The 10,922-nt window shown below is 55.7% G+C and overlaps 1 protein-coding gene across 1 annotated transcript; it reads left to right on the top strand.

The window, feature by feature from the left end:
- LOC102172074 (protocadherin-8) lies at window positions 5,603–10,250 on the top strand. The gene is made up of 3 exons (XM_018056816.1): window positions 5,603–8,434; window positions 8,624–8,831; window positions 9,289–10,250. Exons 1-3 carry the CDS (start codon window positions 5,807–5,809, stop codon window positions 9,663–9,665), a joined length of 3,213 nt encoding a protein of 1,070 aa, XP_017912305.1. The 5' UTR covers window positions 5,603–5,806; the 3' UTR covers window positions 9,666–10,250.

Raw genomic sequence — 10,922 nt, 5'->3', positions numbered from 1 at the left:
CTCAGCCTCCTAGAAGGGAAGAGTATCTACATAAACTACATGAAAGATTGGTCTCTTCTCTCCCATTTATTGATATCACTGTGGATCATTTGTTTCCTTTTTTAAGTCCTTGGTCCCATAACACATACCAGAGTCTGGTACTGAGTGAGTTCTCCATAGGGTTTGTTGAGAGAATGAGGGTATATGAAGCCAGTGATCTGTGTCCCTTCAAAATTCTTATGTTGAAACCCTAGGTTCTAATACCACAGAATGTGGTGATATTTGGAGCCTGGGCCTTTAGAGAGGTTTTTCAGGTCACATGAGGTCCTAAGGGTGGGTCCTAATCCAATATGACAGGTGTCCCCTGTAAGAAGAGGAAGAGATACCAAGCAAGTGCACACAGAGAAAAGACCAGGTGAGGCTCTGCGAGCGAGGAGAGAGGCCTCAGGAGGAAGCAGTCCCACCTGCACCTTGATCTTGGCCTTCCAGCTTCCGGAACTGTTAGGAAATAAATCTCTGTTGTTTAAGCCGTGCAATCTATGACATCTGTTAGGGCGACCCTAGGAGGCTACACAGGATCAGACATCGTATCAGCTCCACGTAAATCATAGGAGGTCACCATGCTTCTGGGCATCCTAGGAGGGGCAGTCCTTTGGAATATTCTTCCCCCCTCCCTGAATTATGGGTCACTGTCCATTAAATATTTGTTCCTGTAAGTGGTTTCAGTGATGATACAAGGTTTCTGTGGAAATCTGTGGTGAAAAGTTTACAGAAAACTCCTTTCTTGCCACCATCTGATCTCTTAAATCAGAGATTAAGGTACCAAAATATTTTTAAATGACATGAGGGCTCAAAAGTTACTTGAAGCCTCAATGACCATCTTTTTCCTTCTGGGGGATCTGTACACCTACTACTATCTGTACACCTAATACTATCTACTATTAGTTCCAGAAAGGGGTCCAGGGTCAGGGACAGGAAACCAAGGCAATGTAAATAGGAAATGGGAGAGCTTTTATTTTTCTCTATTTTCTGAACAAATCCCTCACCTATAAGAGACTTAAGATTATATGGCCTATGATTTTTCTTCCCCTTTGCTTTAAAAAGAGATAATAACTACCATCATCAGGGTTTCCTAAGTACCTGATACGATATTATCTTACATAGTCCTTAAGACAGTCTTGAACGTGAAAGTGAAATTGCTCAGTCGTGTCCAACTCTTTGCGACCCGGTGGACTGTAGCCCGCCAGGCTCCTCTGTCCATGGGATTCTCCAGGCAAGAATACAGTGGGTTGCCATTTGCTTCTCCAGGGGATCTTACCAACCCAGGAGTCGAATCCAGGTCTCCTGCATTGCACGCAGATGCTTTATGCTCTGAGCCACCAGGGAAGCCCTAAGTCTTGCGAGATACTGTTATTATCCCCATTTTTCAGATGAAGCAACTAAGATGCAGAAAGATCAACTAACTTGCCCAGAGCCACACAGCAAATCAATAGTAACGTTCATATTCGAACCTAAGCAGGATGATTGCAGAGCCTGCAGTCAACAGCCATGTTTTGTTTCTTTTCAGGTTAAGCGGGTATCCCAGAGCATCCTGACACCCAAAAGGACCTGGAAATGGTCTAGGGTTTGTGAGCATCTGGCACTGGGATCAATCCAAAATCAGAGTTTAAACACCACTTACCTTCACCCCACACTGTCTCATTATCTGACTGCTGAGTTTCAATCAGCATGCTGAGGAGTGTGTTGCCCTGTGGTTTGGTATAAATGTTTAAATTCACTATGCCAGTTTTGACAGACTAACAAATGTGGTTGGAGGGGGGTGTGGATCTTTCTTTAAAATACAAAGTAAGCAGTCGAAGGAAAGAGCTTGGTTGCATTTCTAGAGACCAAACCCCAGTAAAACCCAGCGACTGAGTAATTCTAAGAGATGTCTACAAAGTGTGCTTTAGTTGCAAGAATGAATTGGATGCCTCTGAAGAGCTGCCTCTGTTCTCTGTTTGGACAAACACTTTCTGCCAACTTCCCTGGAAGCTTTATCTGATAGAGTGAGCCTGTTGGAAAAGAAACGGTGGGCTCCAGCTTTTTTCTTTTTCTTTTAAGTTAAAAGGCTAAAAAATAACCCCTGTCTCCATCCATCCTTAGAATTACACTTTCCTGCACAGTTCTTTTCCTGGTAGATATAATCCTAATTAAAAATAAATTACATGCTGTATAGAATTTGAAAGGGAAAAGATAATCCTATTACGTATGAGAGTATATCCTGATTTTCCTTCCCGCTAAACTGTGGGAGATATCAGATCTGGCTGCACCCCCCATTGTCGCGGCTTTGAAAACTTTCCTGGAGCCCTAATCCGTCACGTGACGCCCGTGTCAATCTCGGGGACTGCACGCGAGTTTCACAAAGCGGGCATTAGGCTGGGTCCCGGGGGCGCAGCTCGGCGGGGCCCGCAACATTTGCATGCCGAGAAAATGCCGGCCATTGTGGGGTCGCATTTGTTCTCAGGTTTGCGAGAGACAGTTGCCGGCTAAGTTGCTAAAAGCAGGGGCTCCTTTCAGCCAGTCCCGGCCTTTGGTATGAAAACAAGCGGATTGGAGAGGCTTTGTGGGCCGGTCGGCGCCCGGGGAAGGCGAGCGGCCGCCCCTCCGCCTCCAGCCCCACCTCCCAGGACATTTTGCTTCCCGGGGGAGGTGCGGTAGGCGCTGATGCGCTGTTTTAAATCGTATTTCCATAATCTGGAGGCTGCCGGCGGAGGGTCTCATTCTGCTCGCGTGCCTTCACACCCCCACGGCCAGCTCGGAAAGGCCTCCGCGCGCCCGCCGCGGCAGCTGCTCGCCGCCCTGCTCCCGGGCTCCTGACTCCTGGCTCCGCTCTCCCCGGCGTCGCGGCGATCGAGCCGCGAAGGAACCGGCCGGGGATGAGATGCTTTTGGCTCCTATCGTCTCCATACCACTCCTCCCGTCCCTTGGTCTTTCCCTCTTCTCCCTCGTCCCCGACCCCACCCCCTGCACGCCCTTGTTTATTTCAGTCTTCAGAAGGAACATGATGACGTGCAAGCGCTTTGACTAAAAATATTGGGGAGTTCCCATTCTCCAGCCAAGCCCCAAACCCAAATTTAAACAGCGCGCCCTGGGCTCTCACGGTTCAGCCCTGTACCGAGAGGTGCGGGGGGCGCAGTGGGGCGCGGGCGTAGGGTGCGGCTCCCAGCCACTTTGCAAGTGTCTACTCACGGGAACCGCTGGAGAGATCTTTTCTCCGCGACTCGGACCCCGATGCCCTCTCCATTCGCCCCCTAACCCCCTCCCCTGTTCTTGGCTCTGCCGCCCCGCAGCAGCCCGGGTCGGATCGGAACTCTCTGGGTTACGCGGGGAGAGGCCGCTGTCCTGCCGCCGAGTTCTGAATCTGCTTGCTTGGCGTCCGTGCCGGCCGGGAAGGGGACAAGGAGCGAGCGCGAGATCCCGGGAGTGCCAGAGGTCACCAGCAGGCCCCCAGGCCGGGGTGGGAGCCCTGCTCGGGGAGAAGCCGGGAAGGGGTTTTAATGTGCATCCTCTCCGAGAAATCTCTCCAGGGCCGGAGCAGAGAGAGAGAGAGAGCGAGCAAGCTACGAACTGGCAGTGGGAAGGGGGAAAGTGCAAGAGAAAGCTGGAAATCGGGCTCCGGTAGGGGGCGTCGCGCTTTCCCCGTTCCTGCGCGGCTGCGTCTCCGATGCATGCTAAAACCTCTTCGCTTTTGGCGTTCCTAGGGCAGCAGGACGGGGCAGTTGGGGAAGGGAATCGAGAGGCACGATCGCGCTGCACGGTCCACCGCACAGGGCACCCCCACCTAAGTCCCAAGAGCTTTTACGAGGCCTAGGGCTGCATCTTTTGCTCTCTGGCAACTCCAGAGCCCCCGTTACCCTCACTGCCCAGCGAGCTCCTCGGTCTCCCTGCTCTGGGAAGACTCCTGTATCTCTTCCGAAAAGACCCCAGATACAACCCCTCGGGTTTAGGGGGAAGGAAAACACAGATAGGATGTCAGCAGGACTATAATCAGGATTCAGAAGAACGTTTACAAACTCCAGTCTGCTTATCAAGTCTTTCGCCGTGGAAAAAAATAGAGAAAGAAAACTCCCTGTGGGTGACTTTTGTTTTTAACCTCTTGTCCTTCGTGCATATTTGCATACCCTGCTCAATAAATCTCTTCAATAAGCATCAGTAAGAATCTGTCTTGCGGGTGACTGGAGGCCCATCTCCCAGATCTTCGGGGATGCTGGGGGTAGGGGGATACCTGTGGGTGCAGCGTACGCCTGGGGCCAGCCGGGCGCGGGGCGGGGGGGGGGGGGTGGGCCGCCCAGGCTCAGAGCTGGCAAAGCCAAAGCTCCACACTTTCGCAGGCAGATGGTTAAGTTTCCCCCCAGGTTCGTGCCAGGTTTCAGCGTCCTGCTGTGATTTTGTTCTTCTGGAACGGGATGAGTATTGCTTCCCAGAGTGGCCCTATTAGAACAAAAAGAAAATCCTCTAAATAGGCGGAACAAGGCATCAGGAGGGAGAGTTCTCTAAATGCTCTTTAATACGAGCTGGGTATTGTGTGGAATTCAGCGCCCATCACCGTTTAGCAGGAGAGTTATGGCAGTGATTGGGGATGAATAGAGGAACATAATGGATACATGTGGCGTTTGCTCATTATATTCAAGTTAGCCCAACTCCGCTGTGGAAACTGTTCAACTTTCTCTCCCCTTAGCTTGTCACAGTTAAATAATACAGACATTGGGGCCTCCAATGGGATCGCCTGCCACGCCATTCTATTTCCACTACTAACGAGGGCTTCATAAGCCTTTGATACAGTCTGATCTTTGAAACCTTTCCAAATCTCCTCAAGCTTATGCTAAATCCTATTTGGAACTTTTTTTTTCCCCTTGCCTGCTAGCGCCCAGGGCTTAAGAAAGCCATTTGGACAGTGACATGCATACTAACACGTCTCAGAGCTCTTTTCTGAAAAGGAAGGGGCAGCTCCGATCACCGGGGCTCACACGAGCAAAACACAATTGCGTACACAAATTTGAATAAAATCAATTTCCCCTTATCCTTCGAGCTCCTCAATCTAGAGGCTATTTCCGAGCGCCGTGGGAAGTTGAAAAAGAAGGCGAACTGAGCCTCAGCCGGCAGAGCAAGTCTGAAGCGGGGGGGGGGGGGGGGGGGCGCGAGCGATTTCAAAGCCTCTGGGGCGAAAAACAAAAAACGAAACACAAAACAAAACAAAAAAAAATACAGAGTGGGTGTGGGGTCTCAAGCCACGAGGGCGAAATCCCAGTGCGATTGCTCTCGGTTCAAGCGGCCGATACAGGAGGGGCACAACTAACAGAACCATCCGCTCCTGTAACGCCGGCGACCTGTGCCAACTCCTCTGCACGCAGAGCGCTGACAGGAGATGAAAAAAGCCAAAGGAGTTAAAGAAACAAAGGAAAGATTCTCTATTTTCCCTTTCTTGTTTTCCCCTCTAAGCCCCTCCACCGTAAAGCGATCGTCAGGGGCTGGCGTAGCGGCAGCGCTAGAGCCTGGCCGCCATTGGCTGCCCAGCTCGGGTGATTTGCATTTCGGCGGCTATAAAAGCGGAGGCGGCTCACAGCCGCGCAGCTCCAGCCGAAGAGCGAAGGGGAAGGTGCCGAGTGTGGGCGGGATCCACGCGTCCTCCGAGCCCGCCGGAGCTTCGGAGCTGCAGCCTGCAGACTTCTCCTGCACACGGCTCGCAAAACAAGCGTGCACTTGGGAGCCTGGGACTCACGCCCGGACCTGCAAACCACAGAGGAAATCGCTCGCTCAGCATTTTGGAATAGCGCTTGGGGCTGGCGGCATGAGTCCAGCCAGGCGCGGGGGCAGCCCCTGCCTTTTCCCCTTGCAGCTCTTCAGCCTCTGCTGGGTGCTCTCGGTGGCCCAGAGCAAGACTGTGAGATACAGCACCTTCGAGGAGGATGCCCCCGGCACGGTCATCGGGACCCTGGCCGAAGACCTGCATATGAAAGTGTCCGGAGACACAAGCTTCCGCCTGATGAAGCAGTTCAACAGCTCGCTGATCCGAGTGCGCGAGGGCGACGGGCAGCTGACCGTCGGGGACGCGGGCCTGGACCGAGAGCGGCTGTGCGGCCAGGCCCCTCAGTGCGTGCTGGCCTTCGACGTGGTCAGCTTCTCCCAGGAGCAGTTCCGGCTGGTGCACGTGGAGGTGTCGGTGAGGGACATCAACGACCATGCGCCGCGCTTCCCCCGGGCCCAGATTCCCGTGGAGGTGTCCGAGGGCGCGGCGGTGGGCACGCGCATCCCCCTGGAGGTGCCCGTGGACGAGGACGTGGGCGCCAACGGGCTGCAAAGCGTGCGCCTAGCCGAGCCCCACAGCCCCTTCCGCGTGGAGCTGCAGACGCGCGCGGACGGTGCCCAGTGCGCCGACTTGGTGCTGCTGCAGGAGCTGGACCGCGAGAGCCAGGCCACCTACAGCCTGGGGCTGGTGGCCCAGGACGGCGGCCGACCGCCGCGCTCCGCCACGGCCGCCCTCAGCGTGCGAGTGCTGGACGCCAACGACCACAGCCCGGCCTTCCCGCAGGGCGCCGTGGCCGAGGTGGAGCTGGCTGAGGACGCGCCTGTGGGCTCGCTCCTGCTAGACCTGGACGCGGCGGACCCCGACGAGGGCCCCAACGGCGACGTGGTGTTCGCCTTCGGGGCCCGCACCCCGCCCGAGGCGCGCCGCCTCTTCCGCCTGGACCCGCGCTCCGGCCGCCTCACCCTGGCGGGGCCCGTGGACTACGAGCGCCAGGACACTTACGAACTGGACGTGCGGGCGCAGGACCGCGGCCCCGGGCCCCGCGCCGCCACCTGCAAGGTCATCGTGCGGCTCCGCGACGTCAATGACAACGCTCCGGACATCTCCATCACCCCACTGGCCGCCCCGGGCGCGCCTGCTGCCTCGCCCTTCCCCGCCGCCGCCGCCGCTCTTGGTGGGGCGGAGGCCACCTCTTCGACCGGGCCTGGGACGCCAGAGGCGGGCGCCATCTCGCTGGTGCCGGAGGGGGCGGCGCGCGAGAGCCTGGTGGCGCTGGTCAGCACCTCGGACAGGGACTCGGGCGCCAACGGGCAGGTGCGCTGCGCCCTCTACGGGCACGAGCACTTCCGGCTGCAGCCGGCCTACGCGGGCAGCTACCTGGTGGTGACCGCCGCGTCCCTGGACCGCGAGCGCATCTCCGAGTACAACCTGACGCTGGTGGCCGAGGACCGCGGCGCGCCCCCGCTGCGCACAGTGCGGCCCTACACGGTGCGCGTGGGCGACGAGAACGACAACGCGCCGCTCTTCACGCGGCCGGTCTACGAGGTGTCAGTGCGCGAGAACAACCCGCCCGGGGCCTACTTGGCCACGGTGGCCGCCAGGGATCCGGACCTGGGCCGCAACAGCCAGGTCACCTACCGGCTGCTGGAGGCCGAGGTGGGCCGGGCTGGGGGCGCCGTGTCCACTTACGTCTCCGTGGACCCAGCGACAGGGGCCATCTACGCGCTGCGCAGCTTCGACTACGAGACGCTTCGCCAACTCGACGTGCGCATCCAGGCGAGCGACGGGGGCTCCCCTCAGCTCTCCAGCAGTGCCCTGGTGCAAGTGCGGGTGCTGGACCAGAACGACCACGCCCCGATCCTGGTGCACCCGGCGCCAGCCAACGGCTCGCTGGAAGTGGTGGTCCCCGGGCGCACAGCGAAGGACACGACGGTGGCGCGCGTGCAGGCCCGGGACGCAGACGAGGGTGCCAACGGGGAGCTGGCCTTCGACCTGCTGCAGCAGGAGCCGCGAGAAGCCTTCTCCATCGACCGCCGCACCGGGGAGATCGTGCTCACCAGCGACCTCTCGCAGGAGCCGCCCGGCCAAGTCTTCCGGGCGCTGCTGGTCATATCCGACGGCGGCCGCCCCCCTCTCTCCACCACCGCCACCGTCAGCTTCGTGGTGACGGCGGGCGGCGGACGCGGGCTGGCGTCGCCGGCAGGCGCGGGGAACCCGGAGCGCTCTCGCCCGCCCGGCTCGCGGCTCGCGACGTCGGGGCCGGCGCTGCAGTGGGACACGCCGCTGATCATCATCATCGTGCTGGCCGGGAGCTGCACGCTGCTGCTGGCCGCCATCATCGCCATCGCCACCACCTGCAACCGCCGCAAGAAGGAGGTGCGCAAAGGGGGGCCCCGCCGGGAAGAGCGGCCCGGGGCGGCGGGCGGCGGAGCCTCGGCTCCCGGCTCCCCGGAGGAGGCCGCCCGGGGAGCCGGGCCCAGGCCCAACATGTTCGACGTGCTCACCTTCCCTGGCAGCGGCAAAGCGCCCTTTGGCAGCCCCGCGGCCGACGCGCCCCCGCCCGCGGTCGCCGCCGCGGCCGAAGTGCCGGGCTCGGAGGGCGGCGGTGCCACCGGGGAAAGCGCCTGTCACTTCGAGGGGCAGCAGCGGCTCCGCGGCGCGCACGCCGAGGTGAGGCCTTCCTTCGGCCGGGCGCCGCGCTCGGTGCCCAGCGGACAGGCTGGGGGAAGGGACTGGAGGGGCCTGGGGGTGCGTGCGCGGGAGACGCCTAACCTGTCGCACTTGTGTTTTTTTGTTTTGTTTTGTTTTGTTTTGTGTCCAACCCTCACCCCTGCTCGCTGCCCCCATTCCTGGCTGCAGCCCTACGGCGCCTCCCCCGGCTTCGGCAAGGAGCCGGCGCCCCCTGTGGCTGTCTGGAAGGGACATTCCTTCAACACCATCTCCGGCCGGGAAGCAGAGAAGTTCAGCGGCAAAGACAGCGGCAAAGGGGACAGTGACTTCAACGACAGCGATTCCGACATCAGCGGGGACGCTCTGAAGAAGGACCTCATCAACCACATGCAGAGCGGTGAGGGCTCCTCCTTCGCGCCGGTTCAGCGCGCCCTCCCCCACGCCCCACCCTTGCTTTCCCGCGGGGCCTCTCTTCTGCATCTCGGTTCCCAGACCCCCGCTCCCCCGTCCCCGCATTTTTCTGTCCTTGAGTTCCGGTTTCCAGGCTGCCTCAAACGGTGAATGCCAAAATGCTACGTTGAGACAGCGCCACCGCCTAAATAAACCCCTCATCCTGTCAAGTTATTAGCTGAGAAGGGGAATTCTTTTATTTATTTATTTATTTATTGCTTCCCTAAAGCGTAGGTAGCTTCGTATTAAGGTGGCCTTACAGGAAACGGCTCATTTCAGATCTAGAACCAGGACGTTCATCTTCTTACACGCTTCCCTTCTCAGCCGCCCTGCCCCTGACCGTTCGTGTAACCTCAGTAACCAGCGTGCTTGTGTTTCTCCCTTGCGTTTCTCTTTTCTGTTAGGCTTGTGGGCGTGCACCGCGGAGTGTAAGCTCCTGGGCCACTCTGACCGCTGCTGGAGCCCCTCCTGCGCTGGAGGGCCCAGCACACACGCCTCGACTCACCCCCCAGCCCAGATGTCGACCTTCTGCAAGAGCACGTCCCTGCCCCGGGATCCTCTGCGCAGGGACAGCTACTACCAGGCCCAGCTGCCCAAGACCGTGGGGCTGCAGAGCGTCTACGAGAAGGTGCTGCACAGAGATTATGACAGGACCGCCACTCTGCTCTCCCCGCCTCGGCCAGGGAGGCTCCCAGACTTGCAGGAGATCGGGGTGCCCTTGTATCAGTCCCCCCCTGGCAGGTACCTGTCCCCAAAGAAGGAAGCCAATGAAAGTGTGTAAACCCATGCTGCATGTTGTCACTCATACACAGGTCACTCCAGAGACGTCCCTAAGTTATTGGCCGGTTTCAGTGTTGTATATACAAATATGCAAGATGTGCCTTAAAATGAAGTTGTTGGAAGCTATTTCCAATCACATTGGTACTGTTTGGTATTTGCAAACAAAAATGTAGTTAATGTAATTTTTATGAAATGTGTGCAGTATTTAATTTTTTCTTATCATGCTATTGACTTTCATTTCCCTTGCGGCTTGCCATTTTCTTAGTGTTTTTAACCTGTACATGGTGTAATGTAATGTTTGTATATAATGAAATTTTGTTATATTTTTATATAATAAAAGCTAAAGTGGAAGTTATTGCCAAAGGAACTGTCTGTTAGACAAAAAAAAATATGTTGGGATTACTTAATGGAAATTTATCTCTCACCTGAAACAACCTAGTGTTTTGAGAAGTTTTGCCTGGCCAAGTATAACTTGTATATCTTGAGTCTGTGATAGATTTCAATTGTTATTTAATTACATTTGGTTTTCTGTAAACCGTGTCACTTATAAGCACAGTAATAAAGGATTTGTCATGTGTTTGAAGAATCTGCTAATTGCTTTTCCTACAGTTGCCTACAGTCAGGCTTTCACAAATAATCTGAGTAGCAGAATTAAACTTTTTTTCAAGTGCTAATTATTTGGGCATTATTAGTGTTCACAGCAACTTTAAACCTGTGGGATTTCAAGTATTGGCATCTCAGTCAAGTATATTGGTTGCTTTTGTAAAACAAATGCCTCTCCGTATATGTCAGGCATGCTATAAAATTCCTGCCCTCATTGATTTACTCAACAAATGTTTACGGAGCATCTACTAAAAAGTGGAGGAAAACTGAGTTTGGACTGTTCTTTCACTAATTAAGCAAACCTCTGTAAAGCTTTTACTAACTGGTATAGCTCCTAAGAACTGGGGTTCAAGATTAAGATGAGATAGTCCCGAGAAGCTCTTAGCTCAAATATTAAGGATTTCAATACCAAAAAGAAACTCAAACTTATGGGTGAAATGATGCTTGGGATGTGTTTTACAATAGTCTGGAGGAAAGCAAAAGGCTACATGACACAGACTGAAAACATACTGGTCGTGGTCAGTGCTAGCATGGGATAATGTGTGTGTATTTGTGTTTGAAAATGTACGTAATGAAGGTTTTTAAACACACACACTAAAGACTTACACCTGTCTTATCCTCTGTGCATTCATTTTATTAGAAATTAATAATGAGA

Source organism: Capra hircus, chromosome 12 (assembly GCF_001704415.2).
Source record: "Capra hircus breed San Clemente chromosome 12, ASM170441v1, whole genome shotgun sequence".
Lineage (NCBI taxonomy): Eukaryota > Metazoa > Chordata > Mammalia > Artiodactyla > Bovidae > Capra > Capra hircus.
Note: the sequence above shows the minus strand (reverse complement) of the source record. Positions and strands in the feature narration are given on the sequence as shown.